The 24,725-nt window shown below is 41.8% G+C and overlaps 1 protein-coding gene across 8 annotated transcripts in view; it reads right to left on the bottom strand.

Annotated features, from left to right (window-relative positions):
- The window catches only part of LOC126335463 (serpin B8-like), a 119,630-nt gene that overhangs the window by 1,925 nt on the left and 92,980 nt on the right, over positions 1-24,725 (bottom strand). For 2 of the 8 annotated variants that reach the window (XM_049998766.1, XM_049998765.1), the window contains exon 8: positions 12,515-12,923. The exons of 3 other annotated variants lie outside the window; for them this stretch is intronic. In XM_049998766.1, the coding sequence (XP_049854723.1) occupies positions 12,775-12,923 (149 nt within the window). In that variant the 3' untranslated portion in view covers positions 12,515-12,774. Of the gene's footprint in view, positions 1-12,514; positions 12,924-24,725 lie in introns of those variants that run through there. 3 more of the 8 variants (XM_049998769.1, XM_049998772.1, XM_049998770.1) reach the window with 3 other exon arrangements.

Raw genomic sequence — 24,725 nt, 5'->3', positions numbered from 1 at the left:
AAATTTAATTAGCGAATCCTATCCTTGATAGGTAACTTCACATCCCGAAAAGAACCTGGAAATAACATGTTAAATTCATAACTAAAAGAGCCATTGCGATTCCTCAGAATTTTTGCAAAAATAAATAATAATTTTCGTTAGTTTTATGTTCTTCTTACACTAACTAGCAATACTCCAGTACCCAAGTATCCCACTAGTTACGTAAGAAATTTTGTGAATTTTTGTGTCATTTCCTTACAGCGCACGACTCCAGAAGATATTTATTGCTGAAAGTTTTTCAGGCATTTCTCTTTAGAACGTTAGGAGCGTCTGTCTGGCTTCTGTAGTAGTGTGGGGGTGGAAATTGCATCTTGCAGGAGCCACAGATTAATCCATTGAGCTGAATGACAGAATAAAAACCCCCGCCGCTCACAAAGTTTTTATCCGGAGCAAAGACGAATGGGGAATCATTCTAGCGATGATAAGGATCGCCAATGGGGAAATCCACTGACTTAAGCCACTCTGACAGAGGACAGACTGTTATGGCGTGGCACCTGGATACCAGCATCTTGGATACGGCAAAGTAGTTCGGTTGTTTGCACGCTGTTGTCGTGAGCGTCTGTGGAAGATGATTGAAGGACGGTCAAACCACAAGTAGACGCCAAAGCTTTGGAGGTCCCTGCCCCATCACAGAACGCTGAGGTTGAAGGTTTGCACGGTATCTAAGGCAGGACGGACGGCGCCCTGTAATGGACTTCTCGACACATAATGAGGCTGTTGCAGCCACTAAGTGCTTCAGGGAACACCGTTTAGCGCACGACATCATCAGTGATGATTCCTGTAGACACGAGATTGTCGAGACTGGACCATGGATCAACGGAAACGTGTCGCGTGGTGGGATAAAGCACGTTCTTCGTTTCTTCAGGTCGATGAGCGAGTCCGAAAAAGCGGTTATCCAGGAGAGCGACTGCTCGAAAATTGCACTACTGTAATAAATTAACCAATCGCGGTAAGTCAGATACAGTTGTATCTTGTAACTATCTTACCGCTTAAAATCGTTGATATAATTTTCGCTATTCAACTCAAAAAATTGTTGAGGCACATGCAGCCTCCTCCTTATCTGTGTTCCTCCGTCCGCCTTCCTGTAAAGACGCATTTCTTTCTTACTGATAATTTACGAATAGTAATGATAGTATTTTAATTCATTTGCACATCTACCAGGCAGAGGAGGCATCGAGCCACCTTCAAGATACTTCTTTACCGTTCCACTTGAAACGTCCCCTTAGAACAAGTATACAAGACTGTGTTTAAACTGACACACAATATTTTTAGCGCAACGCAATCTGACTTCCAAAAATCCCTACGAAAGAATGGCCCTGACTAACATTAACCTATACGTTTCACAAATCCCTTACCTCACAAAAATCTTCGTTACTCAAGCTACTGCAATACAGCGAGCGCCACTACTGCCAGCTAAATAAAAGATTCAAACTACTGAAGGCACTAACTACTGATAGGCATAGTTAGCAAATGAAAGATTTTAATACATAACAAACAATGTATTTACCTTAATAGTCAAAATATATATAGCAGTTCATGACATCCAGTCTTACAAATTTCAAAACTCTGCCATCTCTCTCCCCACGTCCACAACTGCTGGCGGCTCACCTCCAACTGCGCAAAGCTACGCGCTGTTAGCATCCAGCTGCCGCTGCCCAACACTACAATGGCAGACAACAATGCAAACCAGCCACAGACTGCGTACGGCACAGCCAGTGGTTTTCATACAGAGAGCTACGTGGCGGCGGCGTTGCCAATAAAAATACCTAAACAGCCTACTTACACACTTTCGAACAGCGCACAGGTAAAAGGACACTTCATACTTTCCGTGAGAGCCATGGTTTCTCTTATTTCGTTATCATGATCATTCCTCCCTGTAGGTGGGCGCCAGCAAAATATTTCAACGCTCTGAATAGTAAGTTACTAATTATGTGTTCAGAATTAGTGTCTGTTTAACTTTTCTAATAACGTTGGGAAGTGATTGGTTTTGTGATTTGTCAACTTGTAATGTTATGTGAGCCTCACTGCCCCCTTCTTTTTATAATAATATGAAGATTTATTTATGTGTTTGGCGAGAGAGACAGAGAGACTGATTTTTGATTGAGATTTTTACTTTAAGTCGTAACTGGTACCTGAATTTTGGTTGCTGCCTCCTTGAATGATCAGCTTCTGAACCAGTTGGCGAAGTATTACAATTTGGAGGAAGTTATTGCTCTTTAAGGTTTAAAATACGACTCTGTCAGTTACTTGGCCGTATTGCGGATAGCTTTGAGCCCAAGTTTTCGTAGCTCTTCATACCTAAGCGACCACTGTCGTAAGTAAATAAGATCAAACAGCAATCTGCTTTTCGTGAGTGGAGTTCAGCACCATACTATTGTACAAGAACATAATCCAATTACTGTAATTAAGAAATTATGAAAGGTTGTTACTTATTGAATGAAAACTATAGAGAATCTATTTCTTTTCCTGTATTTTAGTGAACTATGTACACTTACAATTCTGTCGATTGATAGACGGCGACGACAATGAAGTTCACCTCCTTTTCCAAAAACATGATATTTCTATTCTTCACTTCCAGAAAATTTGTATACATAAATGTTTGGCAACTCTTACGCATACTTTACTCGGTTTTATCACTAAAATATCAATTTCCATTAAATGTAACAATTCGTTCTGAGCGGCGGCCTAAAACACATCCTCTTTCCACAAGATACAGATTAACAGTACTCTTTTTTTAATAACTCAATTGTCTTTTTTTTTAGAGTCCTTACTCAAGAGATTCACAACTACTATCGTTGCAGAGATTGCGTGCTAAAGAGTTTGTTGCTGTCCAGCTGCGCTTCACTTCACTTCAACTACTTTTTTAATTAAATTTACATTTATGATATTTACATACATTACTGAGCTTCTCAGAATAAAATCAGACACAAATTAGTTTTTAAAAAAAGGGGGTAGTGAGGCTTACATAACATTACAAACTACGTGCCAATTGCGGGCCATTACACGCAGATTTCCATTTCCTTGCAACATAAAGTTAATTGTGTGGTGCACGATATTCCGTTGTGTTATACATCGTAATATCGAAGTCTGCTGACAGGGGATGTCAAATTGATTCTGTATTTTTAGATTTCCAGAAGGCTTTCGACACTGTTCCTCACAAGCGTGTTATAACCAAACTGTGTGCGTATGGAATATCGCCTCAGTTGTGCGACTGGATTCGTGATTTCCTGTCAGAAAGGTCACAGTTCGTAGTATTAGGCGGAAAGTCATCGAGTACAACAGTAAATCGGCGTGTTCGGTCGGAGAGCTGGTTGGTGTCTGTGATAAAAAACTGAGTGGAAGGATCAACAAACGAACTTTAACGGATGTCATGTGACGTCCACAACGACCGACTCAACGATCAACAACGAACAAAAATGCAAAAAAAAAGAAACAAAATTAAAGAAAAGTATAACAGAAGTAATATTGGGCGTTCCTCAAGGAAGTGTTATAGGCCCTCTATTGTTCCTGATCTATATTAACGACAAAGGAGACAATCTGTGTAGCCGTCTTAGATTGTTTGCTGATGATGCTGTCATTTACCGTCTTTGGAACGATCACATAGATGATGTTGTGGGTAGAGCAAACCAAAGACTGCGATTCATTGGCAGAACACTTAGAAGGTGCAACAGATCTACTAAAGAGACCTGCTTACACCAAGCTTGTCCACCCTACTCTGGAGTACTGCTGTGAGGTGAGGGATCCCCATCCGGTGGGACGGACGGACGACATCGAAAAAATACAAAGAAGGGCAGCTCGTTTTGTATTATCGTGAAATAGAGGAGATAGTGCCACAGACATGATACGTGAACTGGAGTGGCAATCATTAAAACAAAGGCGTTTTTCGTTGCTACAGGATATTCTCATGATATTTCAATCATCAGTTTTCTCCTCAGATTGCGAAAACATTCTGTTGGGACCAACCTACATAGGAGAAATGATCATTACGATAAAATAAGAGAAATCAGAGCTCGTTTTTCCCGTTCGGGAGTGTAAGGTAGAGAGACAGCTTGAAGGTGGTTCATTGAACCCTCTGCCAGGCACTTTATTGTGAATAGCAGAGTAATGACGTAGATGCAGATGTAGACCGAGCTTTTCTGCGCCACAGCAACGACTCTGGACATAAATACAATGAAAACAAGTAACACAGGAGTTTTAATTTTGCCATAAAGGAGGTTTGGGTGTAATCAAGTAGACCGATGATGTATCTTTCTTTATTCTGTTCCTGCAGTGGTCAGTGTGGTGTATCCCCCCTCTGGACAATTAACATTTAGAAGAATTAAGTACAGCACTATCAATATTCATTTGTTCCCTCTTTTTATGAGGGATACATTTCAGGACATATCAGGTGAGTGCAGTTTCATGGTAAGGGGACATTCACTTAGGTTTCCTTGGGATTTGTATAGTCCACACAGGGTATGGTGGCCGATGTGCAGTGACCATTTTTCGTCCACAGAGCTGGCGGAGTTCATTCGTTTGTCCGGAAGGGAAGGCCAACAGCTGTTTTTCTCCTTTCGACCAGTCAGCGATGACAGAATGGAGGCACACGCTCGAACGATTTTACAAAAACTATTCGGTAAAAAAATTCATTTCGCCTTACTTATAGCCTTATATGTCAGGCTGATGATGATGTACCCATCATTTTGTCAATGGTCATAGTTATTGTGGTATTTACGTGGAAGTAAGTCACTGAGAGAAATTTGAAATGAAAAATAGTGGTCGCTATGACTTTGCGTTTGGTACATATTAAATGATATGTTGTTGCACATGAAATTTAGCTAACATATTGAATTTTTAGACTTGGGTTGAGATATCTATCTGTCACGAACCTCAAGAAAATTGATCTCATGGAGAAGACTTATTTGCGATCACGCTGCACCAGCAACACAGCTAGGATGAAATATCTACAACATTCGTCATATTTCATAAGCGGCTTCAGATACCGAAACGAAATTTCTGGAAATTATATCGGCTAAAGAGGAGAGTGTTTCACATATCGTTATTACGCAAAACTTTATTATCCAACGTGTTACTCCACTAACTACACATTATTTTCTAAGAAAGGATGTAATTTTTAAGGGCTGTCAATATTTGGTGAAACAAGAAATGCTATGTGTTTTCGAACAACGTAAGTGAAGATATTACTCGTTTCTTTGTACCGAGGGCGTGCTTTTTCATTAGCTAATGACTTTTCCTTACTGCCTCGCTTAATAAACCACTGTTTCAGAATACTTTCACAGTTATCTCTTCACAACTTGTCAGTGAGGTGAGACTATGTAAAGTCCACTGTGGTTGGGCAAAAGAAGCAAATTTAAAAACGGCAACCAGAGAAATGTGTAGGTTTTACTCACAATTCGCCACTCTTGACGTTCTCTGAAAGTTACAAATGGTTAACAAGCCAGGGGCATGTATATCATTGCATTTTAGGTGGAATTCTTTTTAGTTACTAACGAAAGCAAGGATGACAGTAAATCTTTTTGAATGGTCACCATGCATTTGTGGGCATGGAGGAGCCCCACTTAATATGTCCAAAGCATGCGAGTGTAGGCTTCAATTTAGAACGTACTCCTCCTCCAGTGCTCGGCGTTTACCTTATAATGCCTGCCCATAACCCCCTCCGCTACTCTCTCCTCACATGTGCCGTGCTGTCTGTGCATCTACCGGCCATGGAGTTCTGCGCGGACTACAGTAGCTGAACCATGGCATGGTAGACCCTGCTCCAGCTCTGATCAGGGTTTGATATCTCGCGTTAAATTGCAGCTCAGATAGATAATCTGGCATGGATAGTCTTAAATGGGCGAGCACGCTGGTGCTATTGGCTATTGTGATGGCAGGGACGAACTGTGTGTTTGTGTGTGTGTGTGTGTGTGTGTGTGTGTGTGTGTGTGTGTGTGTGTTGTGTGAACCTACGCACAGGTGTGCAACTTACAGCTGCACTGTGGTGACCACCACCTATGAAGAGACGCTATATTGCTCAATGTCTTAATAGCAGCTGCCAACTAAATCTACACAGAACTAATTGACAGGAAGAATAACAATTTGTCGATGCAGTACAATGATTCCCATCCATGCCAAATTCTTTAAATTTTTTTTTCTTCTAGACTTACGTATGGTAAGACTTGTCTGTATTCACAATTGCTGCCTAACACAGTTTCAGAAGTTGCCCTCTGTATTGTTGTAACTGTTCACAACTTAAGGCCGTGTCCTACGTGAGCGACAGAAGCGAGCGACAGAAGCGAGCGACAGCGCGCGACTTCCGGATACGCGACACTCCAGCGACAAGCAGCAGCATCGGGCGAAAAGCTCGGGTGTCCTGCGTGCGGGAGACCGTGTCGCGCTACGAGATGGCTGATTAGAACCAACCAGATGTGTCTATAAAACGGCGTCCCTAACCTGTAGAATACTGTAGCTGGAGAGTAAGGCTAAAAAATTAGGTTAAATTAAGAAAATAAATCGAAAAGGAATGCTGTGCATGAAATTTACAAATGGAGGAATCTCCATCGAGAATTTCGTAAATATCGTCAACTACGAAGATCACCAGACAAATTCTTCGAATACACGTGAATGAGCATAGGGGCATTCGACTATGTCTTCAATAACTTAAATACGAATGTTTTTTTTAGACATGATCAACAGCTAATAAACGCAGAGTAATGACTATTACATAACTAACTACGCTAAATACAACATAAATATTCAGAAAACGAACTGTGGTGTAGGGGTAGCGTCAACAATTCGTAATTACTTTTAAGGAAAAGGTCCTGGGTTCTATTCCAGATCATTCTTATATTCTTACTAACTCAGTTATAATTCTGTATACAAAGTTTTAGCCGGCCATGGTGGTCTCGCGGTTCTAGGCGTGCAGTCCGGAACCGTGCGACTGCTACGGTCACAGGTTCGAATCCTGCCTCGGGCATGGATGTGTGTGATGTTCTTAGGTTAGTTAGGTTTAAGTAGTTCTAAGTTCTAGCGGACTAATGACCACACCAGTTGAGTCCCATAGTGCTCAGAGCCATTTTACTAAGTTTTATGTAAACTGTTTGAATTGCATCGCTAACTATATTTTTAAGGTATTGCCAAACAACTTGATTTTCACACTTACCCCAGTATATCACACACGTTTAATTCCTAATAAATTACAATGGAAACGGAAATTTTACAGATATTTAATGTTGCAAACGTAATTCATCGGCAGTCAGTGTTAAGACCAAGCGTTTCAGTTACTCTAAATAGTCTGTAAAAGTAAAGCTTAAAATTTTTTGAAAAAGAAAGTCAAATGTTTTGTGTAATGATTTGTCTAAAAGTATCAAATAAAAAATATTAGGGAAACGTTTGGTGCACCTCATCTTCTGTTCATGATTTCGAGCATAATTCAAAGGCACGTAGAACGTTTCTCTGATCTACTTATTTCTTTTACACAAATCATTTCATAAAACATTTGACTGATTTCTTTCATTTTTTAATGTCAACTTTTTATTCAGAAAGTATGATCTTACTGACTCTTCATTTGCCTTCCTAACGTACTTGATTCGAAGGAAGCCTTTTTGACATTTAAATAATGAACCAATGTATCTTTTTATGTGCAAAATAGGTAGGTCTTGAACAGATAAAATTTTTGACACTTTATTTACATAGCTTGGCAGCAGCTTTTCATGAAATATTTCAATTTTTTCTCAGCTTATTAATTAAGTTTTCGTTAATTACCCTGATTACTTTCAAGCAGTTAAGTATTTTCATGCCAAACTAGACCTCATGCTGGTCACTTTGAGACAAGGTTTACCTGTTTCTCTTCCTTTGTTTGGATATGAAAATTTGGACAACACCTCAAGGTGTAAGTTACATGGAGTCTCGTTTTCGCTCTGCTCACGCGTTTACAAAACCGTATCGAGTGTTAATCATATGATAAAATAGTCCTTTCTGCATGCTGTCATTTCCAGAATTCGTCTTTTGGTCTTTTGGATAGCTTGCACCGTTTATGAGATACGACGATTTTTACGACCACTTGATTTGCGAAGCGCAGCACAGGTTCGGACGCGCCACGAGAGACTCGTCCGCGGATATAACAGCCAACATCTCAAGAATGAAAAGAGACATCATGCAGGTCTCAACTTTACATGCAATTTAGCTATATTGGTCACATTTCATATGCAACAATGTATTACCCCCCCCCCCCCCCCCCATGAACCATGAACCTTGCCGTAGATGGGGGACACAGATAGCGGTACAGTAGATCCAACCACAACGGAAGGGTATCTGCTGAGAGGCCAAACAAACGTGTGGTTCCTGAAGAGCGGCAGCAGCCTTTTCAGTAGTTGCAGGGGCAACAGTCTGGATTATTGACTGGTCTGGCTTTGTAAAGCTAACCTAAATGGCCTTGCTGTTCTGGTACTGCGAACGGCTGAAAGCAAGGGGAAACTACAGCCGAAATTTTTCCCGAGGGCATGCAGCTTATCTGTATGATTAAATGATGATGGCGTCCTCTTGGGTAAAATATTCCGGAGGTAAAATAGTCCCCTATTCCGATCTCCGGGCGTGGACTACTCAAGAGGATGTCGTTATCAGGAGAAAGAAAACTGACGTTCTATGGATCGGAGGGTGGAATGTCAGATCCCTTAATCGAGCAGGTAGGTTAGAAAATTTAAAAAGGGAAATGGAGAGGTTAAAGTTAGATATAGTGGGAATTAGTGAAGTTCTGTGGCAGGAGGAACAAGACTTCTGGTCAGGTGACTACAGGGTTATAAACACAAAATCAAATAGGGGTAATGCAGGAGTAGGTTTAATAATGAATAGGAAAATAGGAATGCGGGTAAGCTACTACAAACAGCATAGCGAACGCATTATTGCGGCAAAGATAGATACGAAGCCCACACCTACTACAGTAGTACAAGTTTATATGCCAACTAGCTCTGCAGATGACGAAGAAATTGAAGAAATGTACGATGAAATAAAAGAAATTATTCAGATAGTGAAGGGTGACGAAAATTTAATAGTCATGGGTGACTGGAATTCGGTAGTAGGAAAAGGGAGAGAAGGAAATGTAGTAGGTGAATATGGACTGGGGCAAAGAAATGAAAGAGGAGGCCGCCTGGTAGAATTTTGCACAGAGCACAACTTAACGATAGCTAACACTTAGTTCAAGAACCATAAAAGAAGGCTGTATACATGGAAGAAGCCTGTAGATACTAAAAGGTATCAGATAGATTATATAATGGTAAGACAGAGATTTAAGAACCAGGTTTTAAATTGTAGGACATTTCCAGGGGCAGTTGTGGACTCTGACCACAATCTATTGGTTATGACCTGTAGATTAAAACTGAAGAAACTGCAAAAATGTGGGAATTTAAGGAGATGGGACCCGGATAAACTGACTAAATCAGAGGTTGTACAGAGTTTCAGGGAGAGCATAAGGGAACAATTGACAGGAATGGAGGAAAGAAATACAGTAGAAGAAGAATGGATAGCTCTCAGGGATGAAGTAGTGAAGTCAGCAGAGGATCCTTGGGTAACAGTAGAAATATTGAATTTAATTGATGAAAGGAGAAAATATAAAAACGCAGTAAATGAAGCAGGCAAAAAGGAATACAGACGTCTCAAAAATGAGATCAACAGGAAGTGCAAAATGGCTAAGCAGGGATGGCTAGAGGACAAATGTACGGATGTAGAGGCTTATCTCACTAGGGGTAAGATAGATACTGCCTACAGGAAAATTAAAGAGACCTTTGGAGATAAGAGAACCACTTGTATGAACATCAAGAGCTCAGATGGGAACCCAGTTCTATGCAAAGAAGGGAAAGCAGAAAGGTGGAAGGAGTATATAGAGGGTCTATACAAGGGCGATGTACTTGAGGACAATATTATGGAATTGGAAGAGGATGTAGATGAAGGTGAAATGGGAGATATGATACTGCGTGGAGAGTTTGACAGAGCACTGAAAGACCTGAGTCGAAACAAGGCCCTCGGAGTAGACAACATTCCATTAGAACTACTGACAGCCTTGGGAGAGCCAGTCCTGACAAAAACTCTACCATTTGGTGAACAAGATGTATGAGACAGGCGAAATACCCTCAGACGTCAAAAATAATATATAATTACAATCCCAAAGAAAGCAGGTGTTGACATATGTGAAAATTACCGAACTATCAGTTTAATAACTCACGGCTGCAAAATACTATCGCGAATTCTTTACCGACGAATGGAAAAACTGATAGAAGCCGTCCTCGGGGAAGATCAGTTTGGATTCCGTGAAATATTGGAACACGTGAGGCAATACTGACCCCACCACTTATCTTAGAAGAAAGATTAAGAAAAGGCAAACCTACGTTTCTAGCATTTGTGGACTTAGAGAAAACTTTTGACAGTGCTGATTGAAATACTCTCTTTCAAATTCTGAAGGTGGCAGGCGTCAAACAAAGGGAGCGAAAGGCTATTTACAATATGTACAGAAAGCAGATGACAGTTATAAGTGTCGAAAGGTATGAAAGGGAAGCAGTGGTTGGGAAGGGAGTGAGACAGGGTTGTAGCCTATCCCCGATGTTATTCAATCTGTATAATGAACAAGCAATAAAGGAAACAAAAGAAAATTTCGGAGTAGGTATTAAAATCCATGGGCAAGAAATAAAAACTATGAGGTTCGTCGATGACATTGTGATTCTGTCAGAGACAGCAAAGGATTTGGAAAAGCAGTTGAACGGAATGGACAGCGTCTTGAAAGGAGGATATAAGATGAACATCAACAAAAGCAAAACGAGGTTAATGGAATGTAGTCGAATTAAGTCTGGTGATGCCGAGGGAATTACATTAGGAAATGAGACACTTAAAGTAGTAAAGGAGTTTTGCTATTTGGGGAGCAAAATAACTGATAATGGTCGAAGTAGAGAGAATATAAAATGTAGGTTGGCAATGGCAAGGAAAGCGTTTCCGAAGAAGAAAAATTTGTTAACATCGAGTATAGATTTAAATGTCAGGAAGTAGTTTCTGAAAGTATTTTTATGGAGTGTAGCCATGTATGGAAGTGAAACGTGGACGATAAATAGTTTAGACAAGAAGAGAATAGAAGCTTTCGAAATGTGGTTCTACAGAAGAATGCTGAAGATTAGATGAGTAGATCACATAACTAATGAGGAGGTATTGAATAGAATTGGGGAGAAGAGGAGCTTGTGGCACAACTTGACTAGAAGAAGGGATCGGTTGGTAGGACATGTTCTGAGACATCGAGGGATCACCAATTTAGTATTGAGGGGTAGCGTGGAGGGTAAAAATCGTAGAGGGAGACCAAGAGATGAATACACTAAGCAGATTCAGAAAGATGTAGGTTGCAGTAGGTACTGGGAGATGAAGAAGCTTGCACAGGATAGAGTAGCATGGAGAGCTGCATCAAACCAGTCTCCGGACTGAAGACCACAACAACAACAACAACAATGTATGACTTTAAACGAACTACACAATGTGATTTTACCTCGGCAAATTCTTAAAAATATCATGCAGCCATATACTCAATTTCATGGATCACAGTAACTATGATGAATAACGAAATTAAATTCAGACCTGAATCGTTTAAAGATATGACGCTATAGGTTGCGGAAGAATCAAATTTTTTCAGCGAATAATTTTCTTAAAATCGGATGTTAATTCATGGCTTCCGTCGCGTTAGCTCCACTGCTTTGCCGAGAAGACACGTGGCTGCCGCTCTCTGTCACGCATGCTACAGCGACAAGATTCAAACACGTTTGAATTCAAACGTCGCTAGTTGCAGCGGGAGACAGGCAGCGATCGATACAGATGTCGCTTTACAGAAGATACCGTCGCCGTTCTAAACAGGCAGTCTACAAAACCATCGAGAACATCGAATTTGCTACAACACCTGGAGACAAGAAGAATCGTATACCAGTCAAGTCTGTTTCTGCTCAAGCCTTGTTGGACGGACCTTCTGTTTTCTGTGGTTGTCGTCTTAATTTTAGTTTAGATATTAATGATTCATTTGGTCATGGGAACGGATGGTTTACTGTAGCCATTGTACGTGGAGGTACCGGAGTACCAAATGTTCCAGGACTTGAAAGTTTTGTTGACAGAGACATTATTGAATTTCGCACCTACCATATGGCCGAACTAGCTAATAAAGACTTTGGTAAATCAACATATATGTCTACTTCAGCTTTGTCGTTGTATACTCTCAATAGGAGTACTTCCGTAACTACACCTGCGGTTGTGTTTTGTTGCCTGAAGCTGTCGCGCGCTGTCGCTCGCGTAACACAAGGCTTAAAGCCTGCTACTTTCTTCGTGTCTACATGAAACAGAAAAAGAATTGTATAAAGTGTATTGTTCAGGACCAGCAGGAAAGATATTCAAACGCAGATACTTACTAGACGTTTCAACATCATTGTTCGTCTGTATAGAAAAGCATCTTACAGGATTAAGATATTTTAACTTTCAAAAGATATAAGTTGAGAAAGAAAAGCGTTTTTATTGTCGCACCATGTAGATCTTCCTCAATTAAAAGAGAAACACTTAAAAATTTTGGATATGAAATGTCTTTCATTTAATCTTTAAGGTCTTCAGAATGAATAATAGCAATTTCATCAAAACTGTGGTTACAAAAGTATTTTCGGATCACTGGAATACACGACACACATACTTTAAACATTCAATAATTGTCCAGAAGGTTGAATAGACAACTCACATGTTGCAAACATTCAATAATTACGCAGAAGATTTCACAAAACGTCCAGCGAAGAGGATCGTCCCTGTGACCTCATCCACAATGAAGAAGATGAAGGGGTGGTCAGCCTTGAAGATGACGGGCGGTGGAGGTGGAAACAGAGGGAAGCTCGCACCCTCTGTTATGAGAACTGCAACAGGAGGAGCAGACATGATATAACAGTCTTAGGAAACACACTGAGGTGACAAAAGTCATGTGATATCTCGTGACATCGTGTCAGACATCCATTCATCCGGCACAGTGCAGCATCTCGACGTGGCAAGGATTCAATAAGTCGTTGGAAGTGCTCTGCAGAAATACTGAGCCATAAGCCCTCTAAAGCCGTCCATAAATGCGAATGTGTTGCCAGCGCAGGATGTTGTGCATGAACTGACCTCTCCATTATGTTCCATTAACATTCGATGGGACTGATGTCGGGCGGTCTGTGTGGCCAAATCATTCGCTCGAATGGTCCAGAATATTCTTCAAACCAATGATGAACAAGTACTGTGATCGAGTAACGTGACATCGTTGTTTGGGAACACGATCTCCACGAATGCCTGAAAATGATCTTCAAGTAGCCAAAAATTACCATTTCCAGTCAATGACAGGTTCAGTTTTACCAGAGGTCACAGTATATTACATGTAAACACAGACCACACCATTAAGGAGCCACCACTAGCTTGCACAGTGCCATGTTGCCAACATGGGAGCATGTTTTCGCGGGCTCTGAGCCATACGCGAACTCTACCATCAGCTCTTACTAACTGAATTTTGGTCTCATCTCACCAGATCACGGTTTTCCAGTAGTCTATGGTCCACCGACATGATAACGAGCCCAGGAAAGGCGCTGGAAGCAATGTCGTGCTATTGGTAATGGCACAAGCATCGGTCGTCTGCTGCCACAACACATTAACCCAGATTTAGCTGCACTGTCGTAACGGATACGTTCAGCGTACGTCCCACATTGATTTCTGCGGTTATTTCAGTCTGTGTTGCTTGTCTGTTGGCACTGACAACTCTACGCAAACGTGCTGCTCTCGGTCGTTATTTGAAGGCCGTCGGTCTCTGCGTTATCCGTGGTGAGAAACAATGCCTGAAATTTGGTATTCTCGGCACACTCTTGACACTGTGGATCTCGGTATGTTGTATTTCCTAACGATTTCCGAACTGGAACGTTCCATGCGTCTGGATCCGACTACTATTCCACATTCAAAGTCTGTTAATTCGCGTCGTGGGCCATAAACACGTCGGAAACCTTTTCACATGAGTCACCTGCGTAGAAATGGCAGCTGCACCAACGCACTGCAGTTTTATACATTTTGTACGAGCGCGATACTAGTGCTCCGTGTATGTGTATGCATATCGCCATCCCATGGCTTTCGTCACCTCACTGTAATTATACTATGAAACTTTTGCTAGTCCAAATTGACTGTAAAATCTCACACGTCAATGCTGCGACCAGTCCAAGCCTTTATACAAGCAACCTTCACGAACTAACTCATGTTATCAGTGTGCCAAAACGTATCGCATAGATTTCTACCTTCACAGCAGTTCTGTCGCAGTATATGCTGAACTAACTCACCTAGGTTAATTAATTTAACAGAAAGACGCCCTCACGTTTTATAACTGTGAAAACTATAATTTTAAATATAAACTTGTATGCGCAACAGTGTGCTGCTTTGTTTTCATCGTAGTAGACGGTTGTGAGAGGAAAGAGGGGTGTTGTTCAAATGGCTCTGAGCACTATGCGACTTAACTGCTGAGGTCATCAGTCGCCTAGAACTTAGAACTAATTAAACCTAACTAACCTAAGGACATCACACACATCCATGCCCGAGGCAGGATTCGAACCTGCGACCGTAGCGGTCGCTCGGTTCCAGACTGCAGCGCCTAGAACCGCACGACCACTCCGGCCGGCGAGGGGTGTTGTATTTATAGCTTATCAACTTATGATTAGAATACCACTATGGAATCTAAAGTGTCTCATTCACAGGATAAAGCTATGACAAATACTGTCATTGAAACTACTATCCTCACAGGTCCAGCAGCTGGATAGAACTCTCCTGTACCACTTATTTTAATGATCACAACGATTTTCTGTTCGTCTTAAGTGACTTCATTTCCTAACCGATCTTCCGTTTGCAGTAATAGTAAAGGGTGAGGAGGAGATCGAGAGAGTTTGGGTTGGGGGAGAGGAAGAACGGTACAAAGAGAGAGAAGAAGAGGAGATGGACAAAGAGAGGGGAAGGACGAGATGGACGGAGAGAGAGGAGGGGGATGGAAGGAGATTAGGACGTATGTATAATTATCATACGTATTTAGCAATTGCGAAGCGTTGCAGGATTCGTTAGTCTAATGTATGTTCGTGTTCTTTGTCAACATGCTGTGTCAGATCATGTTTGCTAGGTTACATAACAACTATTGATGTTAGTAACCAATTATGTGTAGGTTTGAAATAATATCCTCCTCGATTTAATCCAATTAACTTACGTATAGATTTTACGTAGCTGCAGAAAGAAATAACAAGCCACAAGTAACCTAATTATTAATCCTCTATACACATATTTCTGTAGTTAAACTTAAATATCACCAAGTGGCCATGATTCGACTTATCAGTTTATTTTCACGGCCTATTGACTCATCCATTATATTTCAGGCGTGCAGCTGCGTAAACTCCATTTCTTCGACAGATATTTCGGTCAAATACTATAAATCTACAGATACAGACTCGAATTTGTTACCTTAGGAACGAGAGTCGTTATTGCTCTTGCAGTCACAGAAAAGAGAATAGCCAGAAGTGAAAGTTGGCGGCAAGAATTTGTATGAAATAAATACGAAGTTAGCAGCTCGATTTATCCCAGGATATACGAGATGTATTACTAGGACCTGTTCTGCAGCGACGTCTTTGACAATTGAGCAAACAAAGCGGCTGATTCCACGATCTTTCCAGTGTGCAACCACTGTCTCTGTTAATTAAATCCTACGCCAAACTTACACCGTTTACTCACCACCGAGTCCCAGAATAAGAAAGCAGACACTAGAATTTCGACTCTGTCATTCGGCTTACAGTGGTCATTGTCGATGCACTGCTACGCCAAAGCCGAGTAATGAGCTGTAAGAGTGGGGTATACGTTTGGTGCTCCGTGCAATCTTTGTGGAGTGTATGCGTCGTCTGATCAGTCCATAAAAGACCGCACTAGGAGAGAAACTTGTAAACACCAGCCTTGGGGAGCATCAAATTATCCTTGACGTTACCCAAAAGTGGCGTTGTCTTTTATGTAGGGCGAAGAATCTAACTTCATATGAACTATCTGAGTTAATTTGACTATACTCACATATGAAGGGCTTCTTTCAATAGTGGTAGAAGTCCATTTTTGTTCATTTTGAGATACAGAGTCGTAAAGTTAAAGTTTTTCAGCGCCCATTTAACTATAGGACTCTGTATCTCAGAATGAACAAAAATGGACTTGTACCGCTATTGAAATAAGCCCTTCATAACTGATGATGGTCGAAGTAGAGAGGATATGAAATGTAGACTGGCAACGACAAGGAAAGCGTTTCTGAAGAAGAGAAATTTGCTAACATCGAGTATAGATTTAAGTGTCAGGAAGTCGTTTCTGAAAGTATTTGTATGGAGTGTAGCCATGTATGGAAGTGAAACATGGACGATAAATAGTTTGGACAAGAGGAGAATAGATGCTTTCGAAGTGTGGTGCTACAGAAGAATGCTGAAGATTGGATGGGTAGATCACATAACTAATGAGGAGGTATTGACTAGAATTGGAGAGAAGAGGAGTTTGTGGCACAACTTGACAAGAAGGAGGGACCGGTTGGTAGGACATGTTCTGAGGTATTAAGGGATCATAAATTTAGCATTGGAGGGCAGCGTGGAGGGTAAAAATCGTAGAGGGAGACCAAGAGATAATACACTAAGGAGATTCAGAAGGATGTAGGTTGCAGTAAGTGCTGGGAGATGAAGAAGCTTGCACAGGATAGTGTAGGATGGAGAGCTGCATTAAACCAGTCTCAAGACTGAGAACCACAACAACAACAACATGGCAGTACAAGTATGGGTTTGAAGTTTTCTAATTCCTCTTCTCGTTCATTAAGTTCGCCTTAAGTGTTCAGGCTCAATATTGATTACAATAATAAATTATGTCTGACAGACAGAGAGAATAAACTGTGAACGAAAGTTATACAAGCATCCTTCAGAGAGTAGACCATGCCAAAAATGTGACAATTTGTCTTACTTAGTTTCCCACGTTCGCAGCAGTTCTTCTGCAGCATTTCTTGGACTACTGCGCCTGGGTTATTAATGTAGCAGAAGGAACTTCCGGTATTTCATAAGTGTGTGCCTTAAGCTGGCACAGCTCTGTGTCGGGGGATTGGCACGTGTTCGAGGTGCGTGGCCTGGCCCTGCAGGAGCTCCACCGAGGCGCGTTGGGGGAGGAGGCATGGAGGGAGGGGGTGAGTTGGAAGCACATTACATGGCTGAAATCCGATGATGGTTTGGACAATGGATATACTGATACAAATACCTTAAGGTTCCAATGCTGCACAGTTGTGGTATGCGGCTGGACACACAGTGCGATGTTGTTGGTGAGCATTATTGCTGTTTATCGTACTTCGCCTTGCCTTGTTGGACTATCTGTGTATTCTAATCGATGCATAGCCACCACACATAATTTGTTTCCAGCGCCAGGTTTTTATTAACGAAGTGCGTCAGTATTTGTTGTAGACGCTTCTAGACCGCGGCGTTAATCTTTGTTCGCTCTTGCATTACGCTACTTTGTTGGGGCCCTGTTGCCAGCCTGTTATGTGTGCGCAAGTAAGCACCTGGATGTAGATAAGCTAAAACCAAGCCTGTACCATTTGCAGTAAACCTTAGGGAGTTCAGCTGATCTTTTAATGGTTCTTCTGTCAAACTGTTTTTTATTGTGCTGAAAGTGGCTACTGAGATCTATCCCCAGAGGCTGAAAACTAGTTCTGGAAATTCTGCTAAAGATTTTGTTATCTGGTGAATGTTGTAACTGCCAGTGTAGCTCAGGTTATAATTTATCGGTATCTGGCATAGTAGCCGGAATTCAGCCTTACACTGTTATACAATAATTCTTAACTGGCCTATCTTCAAATTCATGGTTTCGGTGTTAAAGGGAAAAATGTCGCACTATGAGCAAAGGAGTAGTTATTGAACGTTTATGTGCTGAAATTTTTATATAGTTGCCTTTCCAGATGAACCTGTTGAGACATCATTTCTATTGCTTGTACCGGCCTGATTGCGTGGCGTTCGTGTATACAACTGAGGCGTTCTCCTGCGTTGGATGTGCTGTGGCGCCCAGCTGTCTTGAGGAGATTGAAAAATGGTTCAAATGGCTCTAAGCACTATGGGACTTAACATCTGAGGTCATCAGTCCCCTATACTTAGAACTACTTATATCTAACTAACCTAAGGACATCACATACATCCATGTCCGAGGCAGGAACCTGCGACCGTAGCAGCCGCGTTGTTCCGGACTGAAGCGCCTAGAACCGGTCGGCCACAACGGCCGGCCTTCAGGAGGTTACCATAAGATTAATTCAAGTTACATACTATGTATGGTAAAGATATGTCTGATGGTTCAAATAAATGCATAAATTTCACATTTTTTTGAAATTTAATTTAATTGTATGTTTACTTATTAAATGCTTTAAAAGGTTGTGCTGCACCAATTGGACTCAGTTCTTGCTCCGTTTCTTCAGATGTAACAGCTGTGGCAACTATTTATAATTACTCACTACAAATGAAGAGTTAGTTAAATAGTTAGTTACATCTTTCATTCATTATTTTAACGATTCTTTCATCGAAGTGATGTGGAACGAGCCAATTTACAGGACACGATTAGTGTTAACATTAATGAACGTAATACCATTTTATTCCTACTCATACAACTTCAAAGACGGTGAAACAGACGCTTCCTTCGACGTTTCCATTATCGATATTTGAGATGCAAATTACACTGCGTGATATGTAGACCCAATTAATTTGATCTGAAAATACCGGATTCCTTTATTGTTATTAAAGATTATCCGATAGTGATTGCGAATACATGAAGTACTAGTAGGTGTTTTATTTCTTGAGAACTGCGCTGGGCCGGGCTGGGAGTCTCACAGACAGACAACAGATCAAAGCGGGCCGACGAGCACCATTAACTTAACGCAGGTTGTTAAAGTGACGCCGTTGACAGGTAGGTCTGCGTTCGGCTAAGGCTGTTGTATATACAGGGTAGCGGACTCCCGTCGCGAGCAGACACTATACTGACAGCAGTTAACGCAGTCGTTGAAATTCTGCACGAGATGACCGCAGCTCACATGTTCCTGAAGTGTTTTTTCTGCGGTGAGGGCGTTGTAAAGTACAGTAAAGGTCCCGGAAGGCGGGCAACAATGAGCCTTGGGCGGAGACTGCAGAGAAGACGGCCCCAGTCTGCCAATAGAAGAGCAATGTACAGGTGGACGCTACGCAAGCTCCGCGAAAGCTGCAGGTACTTATGGCTCTATGCTCTCGGCGGAACAAGACAGCCAAGTTGTGAGGATTATAGAAGTGTGAGACTTCAACTTTTTCTGCCCAAAAATGCTTGTAGCTGGCAACTCGTGCATATAAAGCAGATACGAATCTTTGGTGAATCGTAGGAAACATGCTAACGCATTAATTTGAAGCACAGCTAAAACACATTCCTTCCCTTAGCTGTAGGCCTCCGTGCGCGAAAACGTGGGAATTTCATTGGTCAGCCTGGTTTGATCTGGCAGTTTTGGAAAATTATTGAGAAGCAGGAGGATGCTAGAAGAGAACTGAGTCTTGTGGTTGGGTGACTGCTTGTAAGAGGCTAGGATTGGCTCTCGAAGAAGGGCCGACTGCTACGAGGGAAGACAAGAGGAACTAAGGCGGCTCTTCAGCCGCTGCTAGTAAAGGAATCAACGGGAATTCTGCTCCCAGAATTCAGTGTCAGAAGTACTCGTTTCACTTTGCTGCTCCAACTGGAGCATGAAGTAAAGTTTGCGTCAGGTAGCTTTTCGGGATTAACCGGCATCGTCCGCAGTGGACGTCGACAGGAGCAGTGGAGGACAGAACAACGACGCTGTTAAACCGTGTGTTAATATCTGCAATCGGCTTAGGCGTGTTCAGGTCGCAATGTATTCACTAAACGTTAGAGCGTTAATGAGTAGGAGTATGACTTCCTTCTGCCATGCATCGTTTTACGAACTCAAATTTTGGCAATCACTGTTGTCACATCGCGGAAACAAATCAGTGTGCTAATAATGTAGTAGCCTACCTATCGGTTCCCTGTCTTGAATCTCCCCTCGCATTAGTCATTTGTAACTGTTTCATGTTCTTGTGATAATCTGTCAGTGAATAGGATATTGGTTGAAATGGCTCTGAGCTCTATGAGGCTTAACATCTGAGGTAATTAGTCCCCTAGAACTTAGAACTACTTAAAACTAACCAACCTAAGGACATCATACACATCCATGCCCGAGGCAGGATTCGAACCTTGGGGACTAATGACCACAGAAGTTGTGTCCCATAGTGCTCACAGCCATTTGAACCATTTGAACCTAAAGGTGCAAGCGGTGGGGCAGTACAAACTACACTTATAAACAAGTATTTTTTTTCTAATGAATATCGCGTGAGAATCAGTTTAGTGGTGTCGATATTAGACAACAGCAACACGACTAAAGGAATATCCTTGAGCGGATATTAACCAAGTTCTGATTATGCATATTTTATTGTTAGACAGTACAAAAAGCAAAACTATATGTAAAAAATAGGCAAGTACCGCGAAATGATCTGACAAGATGGTATTCTTTCTTTTAATGAATGAAGGCGCATGGGTCACATGACCAACCACAGTTGTAATTGGCGAATCACGTCAGTGAGCACTATGTTGCTGAGTGGAAGTTACATGTTGTTGTGGTGGTCTTCAGTCCAGAGACTGGTTTGATGCACCTCTCCATGCTACTCTATCCTGTGCAAGCTTCTTCATCTCCCAGTACCTACTACAACCTACATCCTTCTGAATCTGCTTAGTGTATTCATGTCTTGGTCTCCCTCTACTATTTTTACCCTCCACGTTGCCCTCCAATGCTAAATTTGTGATCCCTTGTTGCCTCAGAACATGTCCTACTAACCGGTGACTTCTTCTTGTCAAGTTGTGCCACAAACTCCTCTTCTCCCCAATTCTATTCAATATCTCCTCATTAGTTATGTGATCTACCCATCTAATCTTCAGCATTCTTCTGGAGCACCACATTTCGAAAGCTTCTATTCTCTTCTTGTCCAAACTATTTATCGTCCATGTTTCACTTCCATACATGGCTACACTCCATATAAATACTTTCAGAAACGACTTCCTGACACTTAAATCTATACTCGATATTAACAAACTTCTCTTCTTCAGAAACGCTTTCCTTGCCATCGGCTTCTACCAGTTTTTCCATTCGTCTGTAGAGAATTCGCGTTAGTATTATGCAGCTGTGATTTATTAAACTGATAGTTGGGTGATTTTCACATCTGCCAACACCTGCTTTCTTTGGGATTGGAATTATTATATTCTTCTTGAAGTCTGAAGGTATATCGTCTGTCTCATACAAATTGCTCACCAGATGGTAGAGTTTTGTCAGAACTGGCTCTCCCAAGGCCATCAGTACTTCCAATGGAATGTTGTCTACTCCTGAGGCCTTGTTTCGACTTAGGTCTTTCAGTGCTCTGTCAAACTCTTCACGCAGTATCGTATCTCGCATTTCATCTACATCCTCTTCCGATTCCATAATATTGTCCTCAAGTACAACGCCCTTGTATAGATCCTCTATATACTCCTTCCACCTTTCTGCTTTCGATTCTTTGTTTAAAAGTGGGTTTCCATCTGAGCTCTTGATATTCATACAAGGGGCTCTCTTTTCTCCAAAGGTCTCTAATTTTCCTGTAGGCAGTATCTATCTTACCCCTAGTGAGATAAGCCTCTACATCCTTACATTTTTCCTCTAGCCATTCATGCTTAGCTATTTTGCACTTCCTGTCGATCTCATTTTTGAGACGTTTGTATTCCCTTTTGTCTGCTTCATTTACTGCGTTTTTATATTTTCTCCTTTCATCAATTAAATTCAATATTTCTACTGTTACCCAAGGACACACCCATTCTTCTTCTACTGTATTTCTTTCCCCCATTCCTGTCAATTGTTCCCTTATGCTCTCCCTGAAACTTTGTACAACCCCTGGTTCTTTCAGTTCATCCAGGTCCCATCTCCTTAAATTCCCACCTTTTTTGCAGTTTCTTCAGTTTTAATCTATAGTTCATAACCATTAGATTGTAGTCAGAGTTCACATCTGCCCCTGGAAATGTCTTACAATTTAAAACCTGGTTCCTAAATCTGTATCTTACCATTATATAATCTATCTGATACCTTCTAGTATCTCAAGGATTCTTCCATGTATACAACCTTCTTTTATGATTCTTGAACCAAGTTTTAGCTATGATTAAGTTATGCTCTGTGCATAATTCTACCAGACGGCTTCCTCTTTCATTTCTTTCCCCCAATCCATATTCGGCCACTATGTTTCCTTCTCTCCCTTTTCCTACTACCGAATTCCAGTCACCCATGACTATTAAATTTTCGTCTCCCTTCACTACCTTTTATCTCATCATATATTTCATCAATTTCTTCGTCATCTGCAGAGCTAGTTGGTATATAAACTTTTACTACTGTAGTAGGTATGGGCTTCGTTTCTATCTTGGCCACAATAATGCGTTCAGAATGCTGTTTGTAGTAGTTTACCCGCACTCCTATTTTTTTATTCATTATCAAACCTACTCCTGCATGACCCCTATTTAATTTTGTATTTATAACACTGTATTCACCTGACCAAAAGCTTGTTCCTCCTGCCACCGGACTTCACTAATTCCCACTATATCTAACTTCAACCTATCCATTTCCCTTTTTAAATTTTCTAACCTACCTGCCCGATTAAGGGATCTGACATTCCACGCTCCGATCCGTAGAACGCCAGTTTTCTTTCTCCTGATAACGGCGTCCACTGACTCTAATTAAAGTGAGAGAGGACTTCAATCCGTATACATACATCTGAAATGGTGATAGAATTACTTACAATCTGCTTCACTTTACAGAACCCTGCAGTTCGTTATAAATGAACATTTTTGACTTTATTTTTCATGCAGAAACACGAACCACTAATATAAACACACCAAAGTTTCTAGCAATTTAAAACATGGTACTTTGTCTTGGAGTTCATTTATAGCTAATTTACACTGTGGCTCAGAGATGCGTATAAGATAGCATTTATAAAGTTATTTCTTTCTTTACAACTTCTTATTAAAACTATTGCACTGCAAAGTATATGGCAGTGACATAAAGTAAAATAGATAAATTAAGAGAGAGAGAGAGAGAGAGAGAGAGAGAGAGAGAGAGAGAGAGAGAAGAGAGAGAGAGAGAGAGAGAGAGAGAGAGAGAGAGAGAGAGAGACGAAGTGGTACAAATATGGAATACCATTTTGCATTTTGTTTCTCATTCACAAATATCTCCGTTTTTCAAGTTAAGAAAACAAAATATCTGTAGCACGTACTTTGGAAAATATTTTTATGCTCCCTGTGTTTTCGAAAACATACTACATTAGGAACATTTCTAAATGAGGCTTAACCTAAGGTTTGACATTTTTGCCACTTTAGATTAGTCCATGCCACCCACACACACCCAAATTAGCAGTCTATAGATCCATGTTGCACAGAGCAGACACAATGTCATTAAGCAAAGACAGGCTCCAATATGAAACTGAAGCCATTAAACAAATAGCAGCTGCAAATCTACACTCATTGAGAAAATATCTACGAAAGTTAATAAGGAAATAGAGAGAAACATAACACCAGAGCAGCATGCTTTCCCTACTTTGGTATCGCTTTACAAAAACCTGCTAATGTGTTGAGACCATATAATGTAAGAGTTGCTTTCTCCACAAACAAAAAATTAGCTAGTAAATTGCCACACAATACGATAACCGATAACGATAATTTCTCCAAGTTAGGTGGATACAAGACAAAATGCAGTCAACGCCCTGTACACTACGTAGGTCAGACCAGACGGAGCTTTCAAACTACACTCCTGGAAATGGAAAAAAGAACACATTGACACCGGTGTGTCAGACCCACCATACTTGCTCCGGACACTGCGAGAGGGCTGTACAAGCAATGATCACACGCACGGCACAGCGGACACACCAGGAACCGCGGTGTTGGCCGTCGAATGGCGCTAGCTGCGCACCATTTGTGCACCGCCGCCGTCAGTGTCAGCCAGTTTGCCGTGGCATACGGAGCTCCATCGCAGTCTTTAACACTGGTAGCATGCCGCGACAGCGTGGACGTGAACCGTATGCGCAGTTGACGGACTTTGAGCGAGGGCGTATAGTGGGCATGCGGGAGGCCGGGTGGACGTACCGCCGAATTGCTCAACACGTGGGGCGTGAGGTCTCCACAGTACATCGATGTTGTCGGCAGTGGTCGGCGGAAGGTGCACGTGCCCGTCGACATGGGACCGGACCGCAGCGACGCACGGATGCACGCCAAGACCGTAGGATCCTACGCAGTGCCGTAGGGGACCGCACCGCCACTTCCCATCAAATTAGGGACACTGTTGCCCCTGGGGTATCGGCGAGGACCATTCGCAACCGTCTCCATGAAGCTGGGCTACGGTCCCGCACACCGTTAGGCCGTCTTCCGCTCACGCCCCAACATCGTGCAGCCCGCCTCCAGTGGTGTCACGACAGGCGTGAATGGAGGGACGAATGGAGACGTGTCGTCTTCAGCGATGAGAGTCGCTTCTGCCTTGGTGCCAATGATGGTCGTATGCGTGTTTGGCGCCGTGCAGGTGAGCACCACAATCGGGACTGCATACGACCGAAGCACACAGG

The sequence above is a fragment of the Schistocerca gregaria genome, chromosome 2 (genome assembly GCF_023897955.1).
Source record: "Schistocerca gregaria isolate iqSchGreg1 chromosome 2, iqSchGreg1.2, whole genome shotgun sequence".
Classification (NCBI taxonomy): Eukaryota; Metazoa; Arthropoda; class Insecta; order Orthoptera; family Acrididae; genus Schistocerca; species Schistocerca gregaria.
This window is presented reverse-complemented; position numbering and strand designations above follow the sequence as displayed.